We start from the raw sequence: 27,822 nt of genomic DNA on the forward strand, positions 1-27,822 counted from the left end.
ACACGCAAAATGCTGGAGGAACTCACCAGGGCAGGCAGCAGCCAAGGAGAGGAATACAGAGTCAACGTTTCGGGATGAGCCCTTTTATCTCAATTCTCCTGGACAGATAGCGCCAGACCTGCAGAGTTCCTCCAGCATTTGTGTGTCTTCGTCTGGATTTCCAGCAACTGCAGAATCTCTTGTGTTTATGATTTCCCTCTCATCTTTCACGCACGACCTCGGAAAGGTGGGAAAACCAGCCGGGACGACGTCGGAGAAGGGAGACACCGGGCTTTTAACCTATTTTATTGCGAAAATAGTTTATCAAATCCAAGTAACGTTATTGGAGCAGCTGCAGCAGGAGGCGGAACATCCACAGACTCCAGTCCAATAGGACGAGCGAGAGCCACGTGGTGCAGGCGATGAGATTCTGCGATTGGTAGAGAGTGCTGTCCAGCAAGAGGCGGGTGAGGAACAGGGCAGCCCTGAAAAGAAGGGCCGAGCGGCCAAGGGTAACGTCCAGCAGCAGATAGGCGACTTCCAGCGGCACTTTCAGCATCAGGTAGCCTCCCCACAGGGCCCAGTCGCCCCGCCGCCCAGGCGGTCCACGTCCCCCAGTCGCCCAGCGCTCTCCAGCCGCTGGCGGCCGCCGCCGACATGGTGTAGCCGAGGCGCAGCGCCGCGTCGTGCATCGCGTACGCCTGCCAGCCGAGCCGGGCGGCCAGTGCGTCGCCGAGCCACAGCGCCCACTCCTCGGCCGCGCACCACAGGCCGAGGCCGGCCTCTTGCAACCGGTGCGCGGCGCGCAGCCAGCCCGAGGCTTGGCCAAGCGGGACGGCCGCGGCCGCTTCCAGCAGGACGCGGGCGAGGAGGAGAGACCATTGCCTCACCGCGTACGCCTGCCATCGCAGGTAGTCGCTCCACAGGTAGTCGAGCCAAAGGCCGTAGCGACGCGCCATGTAGGAGCAGAAGGCCAGCAGGCCGGCCAAGCCGTTCGACAGCCAGCGGAGGTGATCGTAGGCCAGGTACGCCGGCCAGTTGCACCCCTCTGAGGCCCGGTAGAGAAGCCACAGCTGGGTGTCCAGGATGTGGTAGGAGAGCCAGGCGTGGAGCCGCCACAACAGCTGCATCGCCCACAGGCCCCGCCGCGCTCTCGGCCAGCGCCGAGGCGGCCCAGGCCATGAGACACAGGCCGCCCAGCAGAGGGGCCCAGCACAGCCAGACGGTGGCGAGCAGCAGCTGCCGGCAGAGCCAGGCGGCGGACGGCAGCAGGAGGTCCGTCAGCGGCATCGGCCCGGCTCGCGGGCTGCGGCCCCGGAGAAGTTAGCACGGTGACCCAGTGGGGGTGAGGGAACTCGGCGGAGCATCGTGCGGTGGAAGAGGGTCGGTGCTGTGCTTCTGGGACCTCCTGCAGGGCGGGATGGTGGGCTGTGAATGTCCCGAGGGGACCAGTCCAACCTCAAACTTCCAGTGTCACTAACTGGGCTCTGAGACAACAATGGGGCAGTAGCCAATGGCGTGGGAAGCAGGGGTAGGGGGTGGTGATAGTTTGAGAGGATGAGTGGGCAAGGGGAGACTTGTGCGACCAGCTGAGTCAGTGGGTGGGGGTCACTACAGGAAGGGCTCCTGTCTCCCTGGTGCCCTCTTACAGGTTCGTTCGTTATGCACTGTGTTGTATGGTGTAGGTGATCGTGGCCCTTTTCCATGACCATGGTAGACTTTAGACTTTCTTGGTAGACTTTTCTACAGAAATGGTTGGCTATTGCCTTCTTCCAGGCAGTGCCTTTACAAGACGGACGACCCCAGCCGTCATCAATACTCTTCAGCGATTGCCTGCCTGGCATCAGTGATCACATAACTAGGATTTGTGATGTCCACCAGCTGCTCATCTGACCATCCACCACCCTACTCCCATGGCTTTACGTGACCCTGATCTGGAGTGGGGGGGCAGGGGCAAGGGGTACCTAAACAGGTGCTGCATGTTAGCAGAGGGAAGGAGCTCCTTATACCTCCTTTGGTACAGATTTATCTCCACCCTGCCACTTACCCTCTTACAGGAGGGAGTTCCTTAAGGTTGTCACAGCGGTGGAGAGGGTAATGGGCATAAGCTTCCACTACCTAATAAATGCTCCCTCTGGCTTGTGTCTCAAGTAGCCTCTGACAACCATTCCCAGCTTCCGCCTTAGTGTGGCTTGGTGGAATGTTTCTACTGACGGTGGGTTACTGGCAGCTTAAAACAAGTCAACCATGGGGCTCATTAGCTTGGTTGACAGCTCGTCTAGGAGAAGGAAAACTGATCTCAAACTTACGCCGCTTTCTGGCTATACTCACTTAGGGGAACACTTCGGGAGTGAACCCTGGGGGAAAACCCGGAGGTGGAGTCACTAAGACAGCCCTACGTTAAGTCTAATACTGACTGGCAGCTTCTGCAAGCTGCTGCCAAATTGTACTGAAGGATTCATCTTTGTGTGGAGAGACGGAGCCTGCTGCATGGGCAACATCTTGCTCTCCATATTGTACTGCCAGGCTTGCGTATTGATCGTGGACAGCTAGGATGACCCCGCCCGGCGGAGGATCCCTGTTTACAGGAGGGGCTCCCAACCTGTGGGTCAGGGATGTGGGGGTGGCATTCTCAATAGGACATTGCAATTTGCCCCGCCCTCCCCAATCCACTGCAAAATCCAGGTCCCTCCTCGTGTCTGAGGGAAGGTCATGCACCTGGAAGGGGCTGTGCTGAGGGAGCCTTACATGAATGGGGCACGGTCAGTGTTTAGAACTGATCCAGCAGGTGGTCAGAGTGAGCTCCCTTTGGCCCCTCTGACCCTCAACACAGGTGCCCCCTCAAGGCTCTGTACTAAGCCCCTTCCTTTACTCTGTACACCCATGACTGTATTGCCACCCACAGCTCCAATCTGATACTTAAATTTGCTGACAACACTACACTGACTGGCCTAATCTCAAATAATAATGAGACAGCCTACAAAGAAGAAGTCATCACCCTGACACAATGGTGTCAAGAAAACAACCTCTCCCTCAATGTCACAAAAACAAAGGAGCTGGTTGTGGACTACAGGAGGAATGGAGACAGGCTAACCCCTATTGACAGGAATAGATCTGGGGTTGAGAGGGTGAACAGCTTTAAGTTCCTCAGCATAAACATCACTGAGGATCTCACGTGGTCTGTACATACCGGCTTTGTGCTGGAAAAGGCACAACAGTGCCTCTTTCACCTCAGACGGTTGAAGAAGTTTGGTATGGCTTCAAATTCTACGGGGGCACAGTTGAGAGCATCCTGACTGGTATGGGAACTGTACCCTCCCTCAATCGCAGGACTCTGCAGAGAGTGGTGCGAACAGCCCAGCACATCTGTAGTGAACTTCTCACTAATCAGGACATTTACAAAGACAGGTGTGTAAAAAGGACCCGAAGGATCACTGGGGACCCGAGTCACCCCAACCACAAACGGTTCCAGCTGCTACCATCTGGGAAACAGTACTGCAGCGGAAAAGCCTGGGACCAACAGGCTCTGGGACAGCTTCTTCTACCAGGCCATCAGACTGATTAATTCCCACTGACACAACAGTATTTCTGTTATATTGACTGTCCTGTTGTACATACTGTAAATTGCACATTTAGACAGATGTACTCCTCGTGTACGTGAAGGATGTAAATAATAAAGTCATTTCAGTTTAGTTCAGCAGGAGGTGGGTGAGGCTGGAGAGCAGTCAAGCACAGGCTGAGCCAGTAATCAGGTCGGAGATCCCAGAACGCAGCCCTCACCTTTCCCCACTCTTTGACTGCAGGATGTCCCAGATCTGGTGACCTGGGGATGTCTCACTGAGCTTGAGACCATAGCATTTATTACTGGGTTGTGTTGGCGGGGTGGGGGGGGGTGGTGGTTGGCACCTGAAAACTTGTACTCAGTCGCAATCACTCTTTACTTGTGCACAAGGGGAACACCATAGTCCTTGTCATCACCAAGTGATGATGGGCAAGAAGCAGTTCCTGAATTGTTGAGTGTGTCTTCAGGCCTCTAACATGGTGATGAGAAGAGGGCATGTCCTGGGTGGTGGGAATCCTTAATGATGGAATCTGCCTTCCTGAGGCACCACCTCTCGTGAAGATCTCCTCAGTGGTGGGGAAGGTTGTCCCCATGATGGAACAGATTGAATCTCCAACCCCCAGCCTCTTGTGATCCTGTGTATTGGTGTCTCAATACCAGGCTTCATTGCAACCTGTCAGAAAGCTCTCTACCATACATCTGTAATAATCTGTACAATTCTTTGGGGGCATACCTGGAAGTAGAGGCTCTGGGATGGCTTCATTGTGATTCCATCTATGTTCTGGACCCTCTAAAGATCATCTGACATGTTACATCTCTCGGTCTTACAGAGTCTGGGGTCTTCCTCCACAGGGTGTTTGGAGACCAGAGGTGTGGGGGGTGGGAGTTGTCCAATGTTTACTAACTCACAATTTTCATTTACAGATCGGCTGACCCCATTGAGCAGCTGGATGAATTTCTAACCAGTTCTAGCCTGAGTGAAGCTTTCCCATTCCAGCAGGATGTCTCCCCTACAGTCAGGTAACAGCTCTGACACCAGCTTTCTTTCCCTAACCCTGACCAGCCAGTATTGTCAGGGTATAAACCCAATAGGTTCTGCCGATGCTGGAATTCCAGAATAACACAAAATGCTGGAGGAACTCAGCAGGTCAGGCAGTATCTATGGAGAGGAATTAACTGTCAGCCATCGGGCTGAGACCCTTAATTGGGACAGTGCACATGTGAATGTCCTGTTAAGAATAGTCGACACCACACCACAACCCTTTCCTTTTCCCTTGTCTACAAGGCACAAGTCAGGAGTGTGACTGAACACTCATGAAGCTTGCACTGTCAGAGTCCAAATAACCCACTCGATCAGCCACCTAAACATCCCATCTCTCCACCACTAACTGCGGTGAGCACTGCCTACAACATACAGTGTAGTTACCACTAGATACCGTTTATCCCAGAATGTCTTCTCCTGGCATTTTTTTCCCTCTGGGTTCTGGTCTGGGCTGTAGGACTGTGCAACACAACCTGAAGATCTATATTCAGACTTATTTGTCAAATGTACATTGAAACGTCCAGTGAAAGATATTTATATATCTTTACACACATATAAAGATGGCTGGGGCAGCCTGCAAGTAGATGTGAAAGGAACCTCCATGACTCAGCAGGTGGAGGGAATGGTTTGCAGGCCAGAGCAGGTGAGTGGGACTGACTGGAGCTGTCAGACTGTGTGGTGATTTCCCTTGTGCCAAAGTTCTGTTGCCCTCTGATCTGTGTGGTGGTCAGCACTAAGGACGAGAGAGTGAGAGAAGGTATTAACGATAAGCTTTATTTGTCACATGCACGTCAAAACATACAGTGAAACGCGTTGATTACATCACAAACGTGCTGAGGGGGGCAGCCCGCAAATGTCTCCGGGCTCCTGGCGCCAACATAGTACGCCCGCAGTTCACATACCCTAACCCCTATGTCTTTGGAATGTGAGAGGGAATCTGCGTGGTCTTGGGGAGAATGCACAGAGTCCTTAAGAGAGCAGCGGTAACTGAACCCAGATCACTGGCGCTGTAAAGCGTTGCACTAACCGCATCACTACTGTGCTGAGGTAGGGTGTTCTCATTGTCTTGCTTTTGAATTGACAGAACTGAAGATGGTGTGGATGGCATGGAGTCCAATGCAGAGAGCTTATATGAATGTTTCCCTTTTCAAATGGACAGGAATGACAATCTCAGGTAGGTACTTCGCTGGCACGTGTACACACATGAGCTGTTTTATTAGGCAGACCTTTAGAGCTGCTTGTTCATGCAAGTATCTAATCAGCCAATCAAGTGGCAGCAACTCAATGCATGAAAGCACGCAGATGTGGTCAAGGGGTTCTGTTGTTGTTCAGACCAAATATCAGAATGGGGAAGAAATGTGTTCTTACTGACTTTGACTGTGCAATGATTGTTGGTGCCAGACAGGATAATTTCAGTATCTCAGAAATTACTGATCCTCTGGGATTTTCACGCATGACAGTCTCTAGAGTTTATAGAGAATGGCCCAAAAAAGAAAAAAAAGACCATCCAGTGAGTGGCATTTGTGTGGGTGAAAATGCCTTGTTAATAAGATGAGAATGAGCAGACTGCTTCAAGCTGACAGTAACTCAGATAACCACCTGTTACAACAGTGGTGTCTTGGATTGCATCCACAGCATTTTGGAAGGGGAGGGGAGTGCAGCCAGATGTCTTGGTACATATTGGTACCAATGACATAGGAAGGAAAAGCAAAGAGGTCCTGAAGAGAGAATTTAGAGAGCTAGGCAGCAAGCTGAAAAGCAGGATTTCCCGGGTAGTAATTTCTGGATTGCTACCTGTGCCACGTACCAGTGAAGGTAGAAACAGGATGATTTGGCTGGTAAGTGCTTGACTGAGAAGCTGGTACCGTGGGCAGAGCTTCAGATTCTTGGATCATTGGGATCTCTGCTGGCGAGCTATGACCTGTCCAGAAGTGACGGTTTGCACCTGAACCTGAGACTGGCCAATATTCTCGCGGGCAGCTTTCTTACGAGTCTGTTGGGGAGGGTTTAAGCTAATTTGGCAGAAGGGTGGGAACCGAAGTGAAGTGATTCCGGATAGGATGGATGGTAAAAAAGCAAAGATAGCAAACTGTCAGACTGTCAGGAAGGGCAGGCAGATGATAGAACATTATTGCAGCCAGCAGGATGAGTATCAGTGCATTAGGGATGCAGAATCACTGAATTGTAGCCAAAAGATTGTTGTTGTTGGGATCTGAATTTCCAGGGTTACATGTTGTACTGGAGGGATAGGAAGGTAGGCAGAGAGGGGGGTGGGCTCTGCCAATAAAGAATGGCATCAAATTATTAGATTTGATATAGGATCAGAAGATGTTGAATTCTTGTGGGTTGAGTTAAGAAACTGCAAGGGTAAAAGGGCCTTGATGGCAGTTATATACAAGCCTCCCAAAAGTAGCTGGGATGTGGACTACAGATTACAATGGGAAATAGAAAAGGTGTGTCAAAAGGCCAATGCTATGATAGTTGTGGGAGATTTTAACATGCAGATAGATTGGGAAAATCAGGTTGGTAATGGATCTCAAGAGAGTGAATTTGTTGAATGCCTATGAGATGGCTTTTTAGAGCAGTTTGTTGTTGAGCCTACTAGAGGATCAGCTAATCTGGATTTGGTGCAATGTAATGAATCAGAAACGTAACGTAAAGGAACCCTTAGGAGCCAGTGATCACAATATGTTTGAGTTCAACTTGAAATTTGATAGGGAGAAAGTTAAGTCTTGCATAGCAGTATTTCAGTGGAGTAAAGGAAATTACAGTGGTATGAGAGGAGTTGGCCAAAGTAACTTGGAAGCAGAAGTTGGCAGGGATGACAGCAGAGCAGCAATGGCGTGAGTTTTGGGGGGAAATGAGGAAGGCGCAGAATAGATGTATTCTAAAAACAAAAGAAACGTTCAAATGGCAAAATAGGACAACCGTGGCTGACAAGGGAAGTGAAAGCTAACGTAAAAGCAAAAGTTAGCAGGAAGGTAGAGGATTAGGAAGCTTTTAAAAACCTATAGAAAGCAACTAAAATAAACATTAGGAGGGAAAAGATGAAATTTGAAAGCAAGCCAGCAAACAATATCAAGGTGGATAGAAAAAGCCTCTTAAAGTATATAAAAAATAGAAGAGATGGGAGTGGATATAGGATCACTAGAAAATGAGGCTGGAGAAATAATAACAGGGACAAGGAGATGGCAGATGAACTAAATGAGTATTTTGCATCAGCCTTCACTGTGGAAGACACGAGCAGTGTGCCAGGTATTGAAGGGTATGAGAGAAAAGTGGGTGCAGTTGCTATTACAAGGGAGAAGGTGCTCAAAAAGTTGAAAAAACTAAATGTGCAAAAGTCACCTGGACCAGATGAACTGCACCCTAGCGCTCTGAAAGAGGTAGCGGTAGAGATTGTGGAGGGATTGGTAATGATCTTTCAAGAATCATTGGACTCTGGCATGGTTCCAGAGCACTGGAAAATAGCAGATGTCACTCCACTCTTTAAGAAAGGAGGAAGGCAGCAGAAAGGAAATTGTAGACTGGTTATCCTGACCTCTCAGAGCTGGGAAGCTGTAGAGTCAATTGTTAAGAATGAGGTTATGGAGTACTTGGTGACACAGGACAAAATAGGACACAGTCACCATGGTTTTTTTTTAAGGGAAAATCTTGCTTGATAAACCTGTTGGAATTTTTTGAGGAGATTGCAAGCAGGAATGATAAAGGGGATGCAGTGAATGTTGTAAATTTGGATTCTCAGAAGGTTTTCAACAAGGTGCCACAGATGAGGCTGCTTACCAAGTTAAGAGCCCATAGTATTACAGGAAAGTTTTTGGTATGGTTAGAGCATTGGTGATTGGTAGGAGGTAGTGAGTGGGTGTAAAAGGATACTTTTCTGGTTGGCCGCCAGTGACTAGTGGTGTGCCACAGGGTCAGTGTTGGGACCATTTATGCTGTATATCAATGATTTAGATGATGGAATAGATGGCTTTGTTGCCAGGTTTGCAGGTGATACAAAGATTGGTGGAGGGGTGGGCAGTGTTGAGGAGACAGGAAGGCTGCAGAAGGACTTGGATTCGGAGAATGGGTAAGAGAGTGCAAATGAAAGACAGTTCTGGAAAATGCACGCTCATGCACTTTGTAGAAGAAATAAATGTGCAGACTATTTTCTAAATGGGAAGAAAATTCAAAAATCTGAGATGCAAAGGGACTTGGAAGTCCTTGTGCAGAACACCGTAAAGGTTAACTTGCAGGTTGAGTCGGTGGTGAGGAAGACAAATACAATGTTAGCATTCATTCAGGAGGTCTGGAATATAGGAGCAGGGTTGTGATGCTGAAGCTTTATAAGGTGCTGGTGAGGCCTCTCCTTGTGTATTGTGAGCAGTTTTGGGCTCCACGTCTGCGAAAAGATGTGCTGGCATTGGAGAAGGTTCGGAGGAGGTTCATAAGGATGATTCCGAGAATATAAGGGTTATCATATGAGGTATGTTTGATGGCTTTGGGTCTGTACTCACTGGAATTTAGAAGGATGAGGGAGGATCTCATTGAAACCTTTTGAATATCGAAAGGCCTAGACAGAGTAGATGTGGATAGGATGTTTCCCGTGGTGGGGGAGTCTAGATCAAGAGGGCACAGCCTCAGGGTAGAGGGGCGTCCATTTAAAACAGAGATGCAGAGAAATTTCTTTAGCCAGAGGGTGCTGAATTTGTGGAATTTATTACCACAGATAGCTGTGGAGGCCAGGTTGTTGGGTGTATTTAAAGCAGAGCTTGATAGGTTCTTGATTGGTCACTGCATCAAAGGTTATGGGGAGAAGGTTCGGGGAGCAGGGCTGAGGAGGGGGAGAAAAAAGGATCAACCATGATTGAATGGCAGAGCAGACTCGATGGGCCAAGTGGCCTAATTCTGCTCCTATGTCTTATGGTAAGGGGGTACGAATAAAATGGCCACTAAGTGTATGTTCCAGAGGGATTTTGGGATTCCCAGTGACATGACAGCAAGGTTAAGCTGAAGTAGGTAGTGAGATGATAATGTTGGGCCAGTACGGTTTGGAGCACCCTAAAGGTTCTCTGTTCTGCATGGGAGTTAAAGGGCTCTGGAATGGATCTCTTGTACCCAGAACGGTAAACTCTTGATCTCCTTACTTACCCGTCAAGGTTGCTGCACTTCCTCTGTAACTGCAATACTTTATTCTGCATTCTGTTTTCTTTTTACTACTTCTATGTACTTACGTATGGACATAGAACATCACAGCACAGTACAGCCCCTTCCGTTCATGATGTGCTGAGTTTTTACCATAAGACATAGGAGCAGAGTTAGACCATTTGGCCCATGAGTCTGCTCTGCCATTTCATCATGGCCGATCCAATTTTCCTCTCAGCCCTGATCTCCTGCCTTCTCCTCATATCCCTTCATGCCCTGACCAATCAAGAATCTATCAACCTTTGCCTTAGATATTCATAAAGACTTTGCCCCCACCGCTACCTGTGGCAAATAATTCCACCAATTCACTACTCTCTGGTTAAATAAATTAATTCTCATCTCTGGTCTAAAAGGACACCCCTCTGTTTTGAGGCTGTGTCCTCTGGTCTTTGACGTAGGACACGTCCGCTCTTTCAAGGCCTTTCACCAGTCGATAGGTTTCAATTAGGTCAGCCCTCATTCTTCTGAATTTTAGTGAATACAAACCCTGAGACATTAGACGCTCTTCATATGACAAGCCATTCAATCCTGGAATCATTTTCATGAACCTCCTTTGAACCCTCCCCAGTTTCAGCACATCCTTTTTAAGATAAGGGGCCCAAACTTGCTCACAATACTCTAGGTGAGGCCTTACCAGTGCATTATAGAATTTCAACAAGACATCCTTTTATATTCTAGTCCTCTTGAAACACAATGTCCACTAACATTGCACTTACCTTCTTTACCACAGACTCAACCTGCAAATTAACCTTTATGGAATCCTGCACAAGGATCCCAAGTCCCTTTGCACTTCAGATTTTTTTTTGTATTTTCTTTCCATTTAGAAAATAGTCACCTCTTTCATTTGTTCTGCCGAAGTGCGTGACCATACACTTCTCAACACTGTATTCCATCTGCCATTTCTTTGCCCATTCTCTTAATCTGTCTGTCCTTCTGTAGCCTCTCTACTTCCTCAAAACCACCTGCCCCTCCACCTATCTTCATATCGCCTGCAAACTTTGCAACAAAGCCATCAATCACATCATCCAAATCATTGACATGTAATGTAGAAAGAATCAGTCCCAATATAGACCCCTGTGGAACACCACGAGTCACTGGCAGCCAGTCCTTTATCCCCACTCTTTGCCTTCTGCCAATCAGCCACTGCTTTATCCATGCTAGAATCTTTCCAGTCATACCATGGGGTTGTAACTTTGTTAACCAGCCTTGTGTGTGGCACCTTGTCAAAGGCCTTCTGAAAATCCAAGTACATAACATCACCATCATCTACTCCAAGATCAATCTAACCTTTCCCTCCCACATACCCCTCCATTTTTCTGTCACCCATGTGGCTATCTAAGAGTCTCTTAAATGTCCCTGATGTATCTGCCCCTACCACCAGCCCTGGCAGTGTGATCCATGCACTCACCACTCTCTGAGAGAGCAAAAAAAAACTACCTCTGACAACCCCACCCACCCTACCTCATACTTTCCTCCAATCTCCTTAAAATTATGCATCCTCGTATTGGCCATTTCCATCCTGGGAAATATGGTTCTCCACTCTGTCTTTGCCTCTTATCTTCTTGTACACCTGTAGAGTTACTAAGGACCCTTGCCATCTGAGGCACACTCTCTTCTCGTTCCAACTATCACGGTGACTGGAAGATGCATCCACGCTGAGTTAGTGAAAGAGACATCTCAGACAGCATTGAGCTGTAACCATCCCCATACCCACATGATTGAGCATTTTGATCCTCAGTCCTCCAAGGGTCAACTCATGACCAGGTTAGGGGGCTAGAGTTCAGGAATATCCAATAAATCCAGATAAGAAGTTTCCTCTGGGTGAGATTGTGGGACCCACCCATTGAGACAAGGACAGTTGGGAAATGAGTATGGGAAGCAGAGGGGAGTGTGACGTTAGGATTGTTAATGACAGGAGAGGTTGAGCTGGAGTGGATGAAGTTTTCACTGGGAGACGTTGGGCTGGAGTGGATGAATTTTTCACTGGGAGACATTGAGCTGGAGTGGATGAATTTTTCACTGGGAGATGTTGAGCTGGAGTGGATGAAGTTTTCACTGGGAGACGTTGGGCTGGAGTGGATGAATTTTTCACTGGGAGACGTTGGGCTGGAGTGGATGAATTTTTCAGTGGGAGACGTTGGGCTGGAGTGGATGAATTTTTCGGTGGGAGACGTTGGGCTGGAGTGGATGAATTTTTCGGTGGGAGACGTTGGGCTGGAGTGGATGAATTTTTCGGTGGGAGATGTTGGGCTGGAGTGGATGAAGTTTTCACTGGGAGATGTTGGGCTGGAGTGGATGAAGTTTTCACTGGGAGATGTTGGGCTGGAGTGGATGAAGTTTTCACTGGGAGATGTTGGGCTGGAGTGGATGAAGTTTTCACTGGGAGATGTTGGGCTGGAGTGGATGAATTTTTCAGTGGGAGATGTTGGGCTGGAGTGGATGAAGTTTTCACTGGGAGATGTTGGGCTGGAGTGGATGAATTTTTCAGTGGGAGATGTTGGGCTGGAGTGGATGAATTTTTCAGTGGGAGATGTTGGGCTGGAGTGGATGAATTTTTCAGTGGGAGATGTTGGGCTGGAGTGGATGAATTTTTCAGTGGGAGATGTTGGGCTGGAGTGGATGAAGTTTTCACTGGGAGATGTTGGGCTGGAGTGGATGAAGTTTTCACTGGGAGATGTTGGGCTGGAGTGGATGAAGTTTTCACTGGGAGATGTTGGGCTGGAGTGGATGAAGTTTTCACTGGGAGACATTGAGCTGGAGTGGATGAATTTTTCACTGGGAGATGTTGGGCTGGAGTGGATGAATTTTTCACTGGGAGATGTTGGGCTGGAGTGGATGAATTTTTCACTGGGAGATGTTGGGCTGGAGTGGATGAATTTTTCAGTGGGAGATGTTGGGCTGGAGTGGATGAATTCTTCACTGGGAGACATTGAGCTAGAGTGGATGAGGTTTTCACTGGGAAATGTTAGGCTGGAGTAGATGAGTTTTCACTGGGAGACATTGAGCTGGAGTGGATGAAGTTTTCACTGGGAGATGTTAGGCTGGAGTGGATGAGGTTTTCACTGGGAAATGTTAGGCTGGAGTAGATGATTTTTCACTGGGAGACATTGAGCTGGAGTGGATGAAGTTTTCACTGGGAGATGTTCGGCTGGAGTGGATGAAGTTTTGATTGGGAAATGTTAGGCTGGAGTAGATGATTTTTTACTGGAAGACGTTGGGCTAGAATGAATGAAGTTCTCACTCCCGTTGTCCAATCAAAGAAGTTGCATGAATGTCCATAATAAAGGACATAACATTTGTCACTGATTATTGTCTGTACAAGTAGATCCAACCAATAAGATGTCAGTTGCAGCATGAACATATCAGTGGACAAACCAACACTGACCTTACCCAATCACATTTATTTTCACAGGCCAATCAAAGAGGAGAAAGCAGCGAAGTTTCTACAGAGCCCTCTGCCCTGTCAGCCTAATGGAAATCAAGTCATCAGGTACTCAAAGCATGCCGTACCTATCCCAGTGTACAACCCAATCTCCCAATGAAAACTTCATTAACTCCAGCCCAACGTCTTACCAGTGAAAAATTCTTCTACTAGCCGGACTCCGTGTGTTACTGACCCTGCGTGTTTTCGTTGTGATCACTGATTCAGTCGTTATTGGTTCTGTCAGAAATCTGATGGTGGAGGGCAAGAAGCTGTTTCTGAATGTGGGTCTTCACCTCCCTGGCAGTAGTAATGAGAAAAGGGCATGTCCTGGATGGTGAGGATCCTTAGTGACGGATTCTGGTTTGATTGTGTAGGATTTTATGTATTTAGAGATACAGCATAGCCTCCTGGCCCAACGAGCCTACACGGGTCAAATTGTGCCCATGTGACCAATAACCCAAGCAACCCATTTGCCTTTGGGATGTGTGAGGAAACCCAGGCGGTCACGGGGGGAACGTACAAACTCCTTACCGATAGTGCTGGGAATTGAGCCCAGGTCACTGGTGCTGTAATACTGTGCCGCCCCTGTTGTGCTCTATTTATTTCTCTCCCATTTATTCAGATTTATTTATCACAGGTGCCTCAAAACATCCAGTGAAATGTACCTTTTGTGTTAACAACCAGAACAGCTAAGGATGCGCTGGATGTAGCCTGCAATTGTTTCCACACACTGCGGCAACAATGCATGGTCTCAATGTTCTGCAGAACAGCACAAGCAGTGACGACAAAAGAAACACAAGACAACTACAGCAAAAAGCATTTCAAAGTTTAAAGTAAATTTATTGTCAAAGTACATATATGCCACCAAATACAAAGACAAACTTCTTTCCCAGCCTCTCACACACAAGACAGACCTCCAGTCCCAGTACAGGCCGCACTCATGCCCCCATTCCTCGGCCTGGGGCCCTCAGTTTCACAATCATCAAGCCTGCATCCTCTGCCGGTCCACCTGCTGTTCAGTCCTGCTTTTTGTCTGAAGTGCTGTTTGGTTCTGTGCATGATGTTCCATATAATGGGTTGTGACTGGATCTGTTGGATTTGGTTGGTGTTATTACAGAATTGCAAAGGCAGCATGGCTGCCTGGTAGTCATCACATCGCTTTACAGCGTCAGCTTTCACTGACTGGAGTTCGATTCCCACCACTGCCAGTTAAGATTAGTAAGTAGTGGGGATGCTACATTTACGGACGGTATGACGTAGCAGTTAGCATAACACTCTTACAGCAACAGTGACCTGGGTTTATTTCCCACCAGAGTCCGTAAGGAGTTTGTACATTCTCCACGTGGGTTTCCTCCTGATGCTCGGGTTTCCTCCCACATCCCAAAGGCGTGGGGGCTAGTAGGTTAATTGGAAATGTGGGTGTAATTGGATGGCGCAGGATCGTTACAGTGCTGTTTCGCTAAATAAATAAAAAGGAAGGGGGACACTTGCTCCATTGTGTCAATCAGGTAAAAATAGAATTGAGATTAAATCCACTTCCTATTTCCTGCAGCTTTCCAAATGTTTTCCACCCGGTTCCACATGCTCCTGTTGGCTTCTGCCTATGCTCTGGGCTCCATTGGATTTCTTCAACCGGGAGTTCTCGTGTCCCAGTGCAACCTCTCCACTGAGCTCGTGCTGCATACTTCCCATGTTGGGCTCCATTCTGTCTGCAAACTACACTTGTGGTCATTCCCTGCTCCTTCCTTACTTGTTCCTCTGCCCGCTTGCCTCAGGACTCCGCTACTGAATGGTAGAGACCCTCCCCATCTGTTTTCCTGACCCGAGATCTGAAGCTCCAGTGCAGAGGATCACAGGAAGCCGCAGGGGACTCCGTCACAGGTGTAGTCCTCTCTACCATCAAGAACATCTTTAAGTGGCAGTGCCACAAGAAAGTGGCCGAATTATTGATGGCAGGGGGGAAGAAGTTTATCCTGAAATGTTCAGTGTGTGTTTTCAGGCTCCTGTACTTGCTCCGTGTTGGTAGTAGTGAGAAGAAGGCATGTCATGGATGGCGAAGGCCCTTCATGATGGCTGACATCTTGTGGAACCACCTCTTGGAAGATGTCTTCATTGGTGGGAAGGCTTGTTCCCATGATGGAGCTGGCTGAGTTTACAATCAGTCAGTAGTACCGTAACACCCGCAAAGTGCTGGAGGAACTCAGCAGACCAGGCAGCATCTATGGAAAAGAGTAAACAACCAACATTTTGTGTTGAGACCCTTCATCAGGCTGAAACATCAAATGTTTAATCTTTTCCATAGATGCTGCCTGGCCTTCTGGGTTCCTCCAGCACTTTGTGGGTGTTACGGTACTACAGCATCTGCAGATTCTCGTGTTTGCAATATGACTGTAGCTGAGTTGATGCCTTTGAAGACAGCGTCCATTATTAAGGACCCTTACTCTCTGGGACATCCCCTCTACTCATTGCTGCCATCAGGGAGGATCTTGAAGCCATGCACTCAATGATTCAGAAGCAGATTATTCCCCTCTGTCATCGGATTTCTGAGCAGTCCATGAACCCATGAACTCTATCTCATTATTCCTTTGTTTTTTTATAACTTGTAGTCATTTATCTCTTTGTACTGTACCGCTGCTGCAAAACGACAATTTCACCTCACTTAAGTCAGGGATAATAAATCCTGATTCTGAATTCTGATTTTCAATCAAGTTTCAGCCTTTGGAAGAAGATTGAATCTTATATTTTCCTGAACCCTGTGGCCAAGTCAGAGAGCAGGGAAGATCCACCAGCTGCTCAGCAGGAAGATGTGAGCCCTGACACGGAGAGGCGAGGACCCACTGTCTGTGTTCAGCTTCAGCACCTATGTTCCACCTGGGCTGTGTGCAGCTCTGCTTTTACCTTATATACACAATGGCAAACTTCCATCCTGGAGTTTTATGAAGGGGCTAGTAACCAGGCATAGAACATAGACCTGTACGGGCCTTTCAGCCCACGATATGCCAACCCTTTAACCAAGTCCAAGACCAATCTAAACCACCCCACCCACATAGACCTCCATTTTTCTGTCATCACGTGCCTGTCTGAGAGTCTCTTAAATGTTCCTCTACCAACACCCTGGTGAGTTGACTTTAGCCGATAGTTTCAGGATCAGGCTGGCTGAGCCTCTTACAGACTTTCAGTTCCTGGTACCAACCCTGTAGGGGGCCCCTTTATCTCTCTACTATGTGCACATCCCCTCATCTATGCTACAGAACCAGAAGTTCCCTATTCACTGCTATAAATTTAGAGGGTATCAGGCTAACCGACTGGGTGACCGTTCAAAACCACGTAAAGGTCTACCCTGTCCCAGCCGTAAGAGGAGTGGACCACTTCCTGTTACCAAAGGGGTGATCATATCAACCAGCAGGTAGGGGCTAGAGTTACACATCCAAATTTGGGTGGGGCTCCCATATCTGGAGATGCTTGCAGCTGATCTACTCATCACACTAACATACGGACTGAGGTCAGGAGCAGGCCACTTGGCCTATCAAAACCGACCTGTTATTTAATCATTTTGGGTCTGATGGTAACCTCATCTCCGCGGCAGGGTAGTGTAACGGTTAGCGTAATGCTTTAGTGCCAGCTGTAAGATGGGGGTTCAAATCCTGCTGCTGTCTGTAAGGAGTCTGTGTTACGAGAACAAAGAGATAAAGAAAAAGAAGTCGTGGTCATCTCGTACTCAGACCAGAGGTAACAACTCTCCAGTGATAAGAACTAACCTGTGAGATAGCCAAGTTCAAATGGCATGACACCTGCTGCAGAGAAACTGAGTAGTTTTTAGAAAATATGGAATCAGTGACACTACAATTGCTAGAAAATTTACTGAATATTTACATGTATGTAGGTGAATGGGTGGCGGGCTAGAGAGATGCCTCTACCAAAGGAGGTGTAAGGAACTCCTTCCCTTCACTAGCCTGCAGGTCACCCTTGGACAAGGTGTAGACCTGGTTAGACCCCAGTCAGGGTCATGTGAAGCCATGGGAGCAGGCGGTGGATGGTCGTATGAGCAGTTGGTGCATATCACAAGTCCTGGTTATGCGACCACTGATGCCAGGCAATCAATCTCTGAAGAGTATTGATAATGTCTGGGGTCACCCGAATTGTAAAGACATTGCCCAGAAAAAGGCAATGGCAAACCACTTAGCAGAAAAATTTGCCAAGAACAATCATGGTCCGGAAGACCATGATTGCACACCTCATACGACACGGTGTACAATGATGACGATGATAGGTGATTACATAAGACTTATAAATGAGCATAACAAAATTAATCTGCAAGAAAAACAGTACAAAAATAACAAATCTACAGCTTAATCCAACAAATACATTGGTGAAATGTGATTTTACTTCAGATACGTTTGAACTAGCAGCCTCCAAATCTGAGCATGTCACTAGCACAGACCCTCATCCCACTTTTCTCAAGCTGTGGTCATTGGGAAAACCATTGTAAAGGTGTTGGATCCTAATGGACATGTGCTTCCATCTTTTGTCAAGGAATCAATGTGATCTCAGCACATTCAGGCTCCAGCTTTTTGGGGCAATATTTGAGGACAACCTGGAGAGAATTGATGGCCTCCTGCAGGAGATTAAGGATTCCGGGGAATGTCTCTCCCACCCGAAGCTGAGAGGTAAGGACCACAAGCGAGGCTGAGACTTCATCCAGCATTGTACCCTATCTCCTGGAGCTTTACCTCTCTGTACCCTATCTCCCTGAGCTGTACCTCCAGTGATCAGTGGCAAGGATCTACCTGGTGGCCTGGGAGTGCAAGTGACACAGGTCCTAGACATGGTAGTGGTGGACCTGCTGTCTCAAAGGTCCTAGACGTGATGAAATGGTGGACTTCCTATCTCAAAGGTCATAGACATGGTGGAGTGGTGGACCTCCTATCTCAAAGGTCCTAGACATGGTGAAATGGTGGACCTCCTATCTCAAAGGTCATAGACATGGCAGTGGTGGACCTCCTGCTTCACAGCTCTGGAGAACGGGTTCAATCCTGATCTCTAGCACTGGCTGTGTGGAGTTTGCACGCTCACCCTGTGACCACATGATTTCCTCCTGGGTGCCTCAGTTTCCTCCCATATCCCGAAGATGTGAGGGCTGATGGGTAAATTGGTCACTGTAAAATTTCCCCTGTGAGGGGTAGAACCTTTGGTGAATCGAGGGGAATGTGGGGGGGGGGGGTATAGAATAGAATGAGTGGAGGTAGGATTCGTGTAAATGGGTGGTGATGGTCAGCACAGATTCAGTGGGCTGAATGGCCTGTTTTAGTTGTGTGTATGTCCTCCATAATCGCCGTGCGTGTGCGTGCGCCAGAAACCTGACATTGAATGGACTTTACATAGAACAGTACAGCACAGTACGGACTCTTTCACCCACATTTCTTAAATGTTCCTAATGTATCTGTTTCTGCAACCACCCCTGGCAACGTGTTCCACACACCCACCGTTCTGTGTATAAAAAAAAACAAAAAACACTTTACTCTGACATCCCTCCCTATAATTTCCTCCAATCACTTTAAAATTACGTCCCCACGTATTAGCCATTTCCACCCTTGGAAGATGTCTCTGGCTGTCCTCTCTACCTATGCCTCTTACTATCTTGAATGAGTCTCCTAAATGCCTCTAATGTATTTATCTCTCTGCCACATGTTCCACACACCCACCACTCTCTGTAAATGACTGTCCTGGGCACAGAATGAGGTGTCAGCTGATTGACCAGTGGCCTGGTCATGGTGGCAGGGATATTGGGAGCACCTTACCTCTCTGATGCTTTCGCCTAACCTTCCCACAGACCCCAACACAGGGCAGACCTGCCTGATGAAGGCCTTGCTCAAGATAACCAACAAGGCAGAGGAGCTGTCCCAGGACAACAGGACAGTGGATATTGTCAAGAAACTCCTCTCCTTCTCGCAGAAACATGGGGACCTGGCCAACCTGGTCAACGCCACCTACACGGACAGGATTTACCGGGGTAGGGAGCACTTTCACACTGTTTGGGACTGGGGATGCCCTGTAGTGCTGTGGCTCATGGTGTCTCTGTTTCCAGGGCAGACAGCTTTGCACATTGCGGTGGAACGCAGGCGCTGCGATCTGGTCCAGCTCCTGGTCGAGAACGGGGCTGCCGTCGACGTGATGGCCAAGGGGAGCTTTTTCCGCAACAAGAGGAACAAGCAGTGCTCCTTCTACTTCGGTGGGTTGTGTGTGAGGGCAAGTGCAAAACACAGCCAGGGATGCAGGGCAAGCACACAGGCACAGGCAGCAAATATGGGCCAGATGCACAGATACAACCAACAAATACAGGCCAAATTCACAGATACAACCAATAAATACAGGCCAAATTCACAGATACAACCAATAAATACAGGCCAAATTCACAGATACAACCAACAAATACAGGCCAAATTCACAGATACAACCAATAAATACAGGCCAAATTCACAGATACAACCAATAAATACAGGCCAAATTCACAGATACAACCAACAAATACAGGCCAAATTCACAGATACAACCAATAAATACAGGCCAAATTCACAGATACAACCAATAAATACAGGCCAGATGCATAGATACAACCAATCAATACAGGCCAAATTCACAGATACAACCAATAAATACAGGCCAAATGCACAGATACAACCAATAAATACAGGCCAAATTCACAGATACAACCAACAAATACAGGCCAAATTCACAGATACAACCAACAAATACAGGCCACATGCACAGATACAACCAACAAATACAGGCCACATGCACAGATACAACCAACAAATACAGGCCAAATGCACAGATACAACCAATAAATACAGGCCAAATGCACAGATACAACCAACAAATTCAGGCCAAATGCACAGATACAACCAACAAATTCAGGCCAAATTCACAGATACAACCAATAAATACAGGCCAAATGCACAGATACAAGCCAAATGCTCAGACACAGATCGAACCCTTGGACACAGACCAATAGCAACACACACAAACTGCTGGAGGAACTCAACAGGTCAGGGAGCATCTGTGGAGGGGAATAAACAGTCAGTGTTTAGAGCCGAGGCCCCTCATTGGGACTGGAAAGGAAGGGGAAGAAGCCAGAATAAGGTGGAGGGAGGGGAAGGAGTACAAGCTGGCAGGTGACAGGTGAGGAGCTAGGTGGGTGGGGATGGGAGGGAGGTGAAATAGGAAGCTGAAAGGGGACAGGTGGGAGAGGTAAAGGTCTGGCTGGTAAGGAAGTAGCCACAGGTCAATCTGGTTGATTTGGGTCTTTGATCTTTGTGGGTGGAGCGGTTACAGTTGGGGAGTTATGGGGTGGGGGGGGGGGGGAATGTTGAAACTTCACTGTCAGTGCCGTCTGTAACCCCGGCTGGCACAGGGGGTTTCCCGCTGGGTCTCGCTGCCTGCACCAACCAGCCGGACATCGTGATCTACCTGATCGAGCACGGGGCCGATCCCCGGGCGCAGGACCGGGCCGGCAACACGGTTCTGCACGCCCTGGTGTCCATCGCCTGCGAGACGGCAGAGACGCGCAGCTTTGTGACGGGGATGTACGATCTGATCCTGATCAAGGCCGCGGACCTGGAGCCCCACAGCAACCTGGAGAAGATCACCAACCGCAAGGGTCTGACTCCACTCCGGCTGGCCGCCCACACTGGCAAGATCGGGGTAGGTCCTGTACCCTGCCCCTCGCTCATCCCACTGTGACACAGTCAGCAATCCGCACCCCTCTGTGCAGCCTGGAACGATGCTTTAATGCACGGGACGGGCTCCAGACACCAGGTCCTGCAGGAGACCATTCAGCCCATCTAAGCCCAGTGCTGGGAAGCTGGATGAGCTTCACACTCCATCACAACCTCTCCAATTCCCATTGGAAATCTGGTGTTCAGGCCCCACCTGCTGTCTCCCAGCAGAGCACAGAGATCTCAGCAAGCCCCTGAACCAAACCTCAGTCTCTTGTATTTCACAAGGTTATGCTTATTGGTAATTACAGCTCTGCAATACTACAGACACAACATAGAACAGTTCAACACAGGAACAGGCCCTTCAGCCCAAAATATTGTGCTGAACCAATTCAATTAGTAATGGCTAACTAATCTCTTCTGCCTACACAATGTCCATAACCTTCCATTTTCCTTACATCCATGTGCCTCACCCTAAACCTAAGCCCCCAACAAGGTAATTTCTCCCCCTCCCTCCTCCACTCTTTTTCCATTCCTCATTCTGGTCTCCCTCTCACGCCTCCTTCTCACTTGCCCATCCCCTCCCTCCGACACCCATTCTCCTTCCCTTTCACCGATGGCCACTCTCCTCTCCCATCAGATCTCCTTCCTCTCCTTCCCTTTCTCCCATGGTCCACTCTTCTATCCTATCAGAATCCTTCTAATTTAGCTCTTTGTCTTTTCCACCTATCACCTACCAACTTCTTGTCGTCAGTCTTAAACTTTTGTATCTTTTTTAAACTCCAGGTTGTTAACAGAATTTAAATCTCCTCACTCCTGACTAAACATCTCAGTTATTAGACCTCTCACCTCTTTTCCTCACCTGCCTATTATGCCCCTGGTGCTCCTCTTCCTTCCATTTCTCCCATAGTCTTCTGTCCTCTCCAATTAGATTCCTTCTTCTTCAGCTCTTTATCTCTTCCACCTATCACCTCCCACCCTTCTTACTTCATCCTCCTTTCCCCACCTACCCTGCTACCTCCTCACCTGGTCTTGCCTATCACCTGCCATCTTGTTCTCTTCCCCTTCCACCCAGCTTCTTATTCTGGCTTCATCCCCCTTCCTTTCCAGACCTAATGAAGGGCCTCAGCCTGAAACGTCAACCATTTCCCTCCATAGCTGTTGCCTGACCTTATAAGTTCCTCCAGCATTTTGTGTGCGTAGCCAGTACTAGCCAATCCTCTTCCAACCTGACTTAGTGTTCAGTCTAAGCAAGGCCGATCCCTCTTGAACCTTACCTGTGCAACTTGAATCCAGGTGAATCCAAACCCGAGCCAACCACAGCCACAGCCAATCAGAATGAAATGTCTGTTTAGTATTGTTGTCTGTAACCAATCAGAACTGAAGCAGTGTCCAGCATGACCTTTGCCCCAGATAAAATCTCAAGAGTTTCTGAAAGTACCAAATATGTTTTATTCATTTGTTTTATTTCAAGAATCGGCACAATAACAGGTCCTTCTCGGCCAACGAGCCCGCACTGCCCAGTTACACCCATGTGACCAACTGACCCGTACGTTTTTGTAAAGTGGGAGGAAATCTGAGTGCCCAGAGGAAACCCAAGCAGTTTCCTCCCACATTCAAAGATGTACGGATCAGGAGGTTAATTAGTCACATGGGTGTAACGTACAGGGAGGATATACAGACTCCTTACAGAGACATGCGAGAATTGGACCCATGTCACTTGTGTTGTACTGGAGCAATGATAATCGTAATGCTACCCTGTCCCCCAAGTTTTGATGAGCTACCAGCTATCCTGATTCAGGTTCATATTTATTTACCATACGTACATTGAAAGATACAGAGGAACATATCAGATGTGCTGGGGACATTCCACTGGGGAATGTGTCACTAAACTTTCCAATGTTCACATTGCTCGCTGACTGTGTCAGCAGAAACAAAATGACACCAACAGCAATACAAGCCCCTTTCCCATCCCTGCAAACCAAGACAGGACTCCATCCTCCAGGCCTCGTCCCCGGATTCTCAGACATCGGACTCCAACTTCATATTTCAGCTCAGGTTTCTGACCACGGGTTTGACCTTCGGGCCCCAACATCCAGACTCCGGGTCCCGGGTGAGGACGAAAGACTGGACTGTTTAATCTGTGATTTGTGGTACCCGTGGGATTGGTCTGCATAAGATGGGCAGGTTCCTGCTCAACCTGTTTGTGGAGTTAAATCTATCTTCCATTTCTGCAGATTTTTAAACACATTCTGGGCCGGGAAATAAAACAGCAAAAGTACAAGCACCTCTCCCGGAAGTTCACCGAGTGGGAATATGGACCAGTGACGTGCTCCCTGTATGACCTGTCAGGTGTGGATACCATTGAGGACAAGTCGGTGCTGCAGACTGTTGTTTACAGCAGCAGGAACAGGGTGTGTATTGCACGGGCTGTTTACATCACAGGACATCAGATTCACTTTGTTTCTCACACCTACATCGAAACATACAATGAAATGGGCCATTCATGTCAATAACTAATGCATTCTGAGCTTGTGCTGGGGCAGCCCACAAGTGTTGCCAACACAGCATTCCCACAATTTACTAACCCTAGCTCATACATCTTCAGACTGTGTGAGGAACCTGGATCAACCGGTCACAGGGAGAGCGTGCAGACTCCTTACAGACAGCAGCGGGACATGAACCCCAGTCTTACAGCTGGTGAGCAGGGGTGTGTGGCCCACCGTACCGCTGGACTCCCTGCCACTTATACTAACCGCCTTAAGTTTAATTCATTCTATTTGTTTAGAGATACGGCATGGTAACAGGTCCAACAAGCCCACCTCCACGAGACCATTTAATCTACTATCCCTTATGTCTTTAGAAAGTGGGAGGAAACCCACGTGGTCTCAGGGAGAACGTACAAACTCCTTACAGTCAGCAGCGGAAACTGAACCCAGGTCAATGGGACTGTGATAGTGTTACTCCAACTGCTTCACCATTGTGTCACCCTGATCTTTTTTTCAGCCAACCTCTCTCGGGGTTTCTCCCTCTTATTGCCCCCTCACCACCCTGGCAGAGGCCCCGCTACGTTTGCCAGTGATGGTGACATCAGAGATCAATGTAATGATTCATTATTGGTTGTCCATCGTTTCTGACGATGGCAGATTTGAGCAGTTCTTCTAGAGCACGGGTTCCCAACCTGACCCCCTCGGTTAACGGTAGGGCTCCACGGCACAAAAAATATCAGGAACCCCTGCTCCATATTATGTGAACTGCACAGCGATACCTGCGTGGGAGAGGTTTTAAAATGGAAAAGCCGTTGCTGAGGGCATTTCTACTTTCTTGCCCTCGGAAGTCGGGGTCCAGTGGTACACACAAGAGTCACAAGCTGGGGTCTTCCTTGGTTGCAGTGGATGGCCATAGACTTTGTCTGTGCCTTGTCATACCCTTTGCTCTCCACCGACTGTTGTATAATGGCCTTCCTGGCCACTGGGTCTGACTGTAGATCTCATCCCCTCCTGCCCGCCCCCAGTCCGCTGGAGATGACTTTGCACGCTAAGACAGGTACGTCCCTTTCTCACCGAGGTATAAGGCCCGCTGGCTCCCCTCACCTGGTTTAGCCCGCCTGTCGAAGCCGTGTACCGGGCCGTGGCAGCTGTCCCATGCAAACAGCTACTTGGAGCCACAGGTGAGAGCTGAGTGTCCGGTGGGGACCAAACGTGAGTGAGCTGCCCCTGGAGTGGACATGCAAGACCCCTCATCAGAGATGCTACTGTTCCCATGCACACCGTAATAATCCAGGTTATACCAGCCTTGATGCCCTGGGCAGTGAGACAGCCCACCGACATCTCAGTTAGCTGGACAGCAGCCCCCCTGATGCCTTGTGCAGCCAGTCGAAAGATGAACGCCCCGAGCAGTGGGACAGGAGGGAGCTCAGTTCTCAAACACAAGGCGATAGTTGCTCAGAACACAGCACTGACCCCCCCCCCCCCTTTCCCCCCACTGTCTCCAGAACCGACACGAGATGCTGTGTGTGGAGCCGATGAACGAGCTGCTGCAGAAGAAATGGGAGGATTTTGGTGTCTACATGTTCCTCATCAGCTTCCTCTTTTACCTGTCGTACATCTTGTGCCTGACCATCGTGGCTTCTCACAGACCCCCGGCAAACAAGGTACGGCCTGCAGTCTGACTCCCTCCTCAGGACATTCAGGGTGGCGACAGTGGATCATCACGTCGTGGATTAGTTGGCCTAGAATAGAATCCCACAATCCTTTTACAAACGGTCCAACAAGAAACAGCCACGATGGTGTTTTTGTACATTAAGCCCACTCTTAGTAGCAGGGTTGCAGGTCGGGGGTGGTGTTGGTGGTTGAACAATCACAGGCCATAAATCTGGTGGAAAACAATATCGTGAGATGGTTAGTGTTTATGCTACGTGGAAGGGAAGGGTTAGATTGATCTTGGAGCAGGTTAAAAGGTTGGTGCAATGTCTTTAGCCAAAGGTTCTGTACTGTAATATCTTATGTTCTAAAACATTATGCTAACTGCTGTGTTACCATGCAGTCCAACTGTGTTAAATCACTGAGATTTAATGAGATATTAAATCAGTGCATTAGAGTTGTTACACCACTTTGTATTTTTGATTAACACCTCTCTCCCTTGATCCTCCACAGGGACTGGGTTGCCTGTTCTGGGTTAAAACTCAGATTTATATAATTCTGGCGGCTGTGTACTTTGTTATTAAGGAGGTGAGTTCACTCTGGGTTCCTTTCAACAGCAAGTTTACCATCCACCCCTGACCCCTGCTGGCCCCACCACTGACCCAAGATCCAACACAGGTGAGGCCATTCGGACCACCAGCTGCATGCTAGACCATGCCACGCCAGTGTGAGGACACATACTGAATGTTTTAGGAGCAGCTTCTTCCCTCCGACATCAGATTTCCGAATGGACAATGAACCCGCATACACAACCTCACTTTTGTTTTGCCTTTTTGTGTGGGCGTGTGTGGCCATTAGACACCGTGCTTAGAGTGAACAGTTTTTACATAGCATCGGTTGTGTGTGTTTGTGTTCAAAAAGAGGCGATTTTTGTCATTGATAGTTGGTGAGAAATAATTCAGAATAGTATTTCTCACTCTGCTCTCGAGCATTCAGGCTTGGAGATGCTAGAAACGGTCGGGAGTGAAAATGAAACTATTTCACTACCTCAACAAGTTAGAAACTATAAAGAATTTGAAGGTATCGACAATCATCTTGAATGTTACAATGGAAATGAAGATTTGGAGGAAGCAATTGTTGAAAGCATTTATGAAGGCAGTCCATTATCTACACTAGGGTCTGCTAATTTTGTTCATTTACAATCAAAAGAACGTGATGTGGATGAATTCTTCCATCAATAAGTATTAGGAACTAATACACAATTTTATAGTACTATTGGTAATAGAAAACACAGAAAACCTACAGCACAACACAGGCCCTTCAGCCCACAAAGCTGTGCTGAACATGTCATTACCTGAGAAATTACCTAAGGTTACCCATAGCCCCCTATCTTTCTAAGCTCCATGTACCTATCCAGGAGTCTCTTAAAAGACCCTACAATATCCACCTCCACCACCGCCGCCAGCAGCCCATTCCACGCACTCACCACTCTCTGCATAAAAAACTTACCCCTGACATCTCTGTACTTACTTCCAAGCACCTTAAAACTGTGCCCTCCTGTGCTAGCCCTGGGAAGAAGCCTCTGACTATCCACACGATTAATGCCTCTCATCATCTTATACACCTCTATCAGGTCACCTTTCATCCTCTGTCGCTCCAAAGAGAAAAGGCCGAGTTCACTCAACCTATTCTCATAAGGCATGCTCCCCAATCCAGGCAACATCCTTGTAAATCTCCTCTGCACTCTTTCTATGGCTTCCACATCCTTCTTGTAGTGAGGCAACCAGAACTGAACACAGTACTCCAAGTGGGGTCTGACCAGGGTCCTATATAGCTGCAACATTACCTCTCAGCTCCTAAACTCAATCCCATGATTGATGAAGGCCAATGCACCATATGCCTTCTTAACCACAGAGTCAACCTACACAGCAGCTTTGAGTGTCCTATGGACTCGGACCCCAAGATCCCTCTGATCCTCCACACTGCCAAGGATATTACCATTAATACTATATTCTGCCATCATATTTGACCTACCAAAATGAACCACTTCACGCTTACCTGGGTTGAACTCCATCTGCCACTTCTCAGCCCAGTTTTGCATCCTATTACTGTGTCACTGTAACTAACCTCTGACAGCCCTCCACACTATCCACAACACACCCAACCTTTGTGTCATCAACAAATTTACTAACCCATCCCTCCACTTCCTCATCCAGGTCATTTATAAAAATCACGAAGAGTAGGGGTCCCAGAACAGATCCCTGAGGCACACCACTGGTCACCGACTTCCATGCAGAATATGACCCGTCTACAACCACTCTTTGCCTTCTGTGGGCAAGCCAGTTCTGGATCCACAAAGCAATGTCCCCTTGGATCCCATGTCTCCTTACTTTCTCATTAAGTTTTGCTTGGGGTACCTTATCAAATGCCTTGCTGAAATCCATATACACTACATTTACTGCTCTACCTTCATCAATGTGTTTCGACTCATCCTCAAAAAATTCAGTCAGGCTCATAATGCACGACCTGCCTTTGACAAAGTCATGCTGACTATTCCTAATCATATTATGCCTTTCCAAATGTTCATAAATCCTGCTTCTCAGGATCTTCTCCATCAACTTACCAACCACTGAAGTAGGACTCACTGGTCCATAATTTCCTGGGTTGTAATTTGTTCTGTATTGCAATTAAATACACAAATTGTTACTCAGTTTGTCTTTTTCATACCTTTTTAACTATTTCCATGAAAATTTGGCTAACTGCCACTTAAT

At 48.0% G+C, this 27,822-nt stretch overlaps 1 protein-coding gene across 1 annotated transcript in view; it reads left to right on the plus strand.

Moving 5' to 3' along the window:
- The first annotated feature begins 1,209 nt into the window (after positions 1–1,209).
- The window catches only part of LOC140731578 (transient receptor potential cation channel subfamily V member 3-like), a 42,146-nt gene continuing 15,533 nt past the window's right edge, over positions 1,210–27,822 (plus strand). Inside the window, 11 exon segments of the mRNA XM_073053112.1 lie at positions 1,210–1,324; positions 4,466–4,561; positions 5,668–5,757; positions 13,183–13,260; positions 17,728–17,861; positions 19,025–19,204; positions 19,280–19,423; positions 20,606–20,895; positions 23,147–23,323; positions 24,904–25,062; positions 25,565–25,639. Of these exon segments, the coding sequence (XP_072909213.1) occupies positions 5,690–5,757; positions 13,183–13,260; positions 17,728–17,861; positions 19,025–19,204; positions 19,280–19,423; positions 20,606–20,895; positions 23,147–23,323; positions 24,904–25,062; positions 25,565–25,639 (1,305 nt within the window). The 5' untranslated portion in view covers positions 1,210–1,324; positions 4,466–4,561; positions 5,668–5,689.

This window comes from Hemitrygon akajei, chromosome 8 (assembly GCF_048418815.1).
Source record: "Hemitrygon akajei chromosome 8, sHemAka1.3, whole genome shotgun sequence".
In the NCBI taxonomy this organism is placed as follows: domain Eukaryota; kingdom Metazoa; phylum Chordata; class Chondrichthyes; order Myliobatiformes; family Dasyatidae; genus Hemitrygon; species Hemitrygon akajei.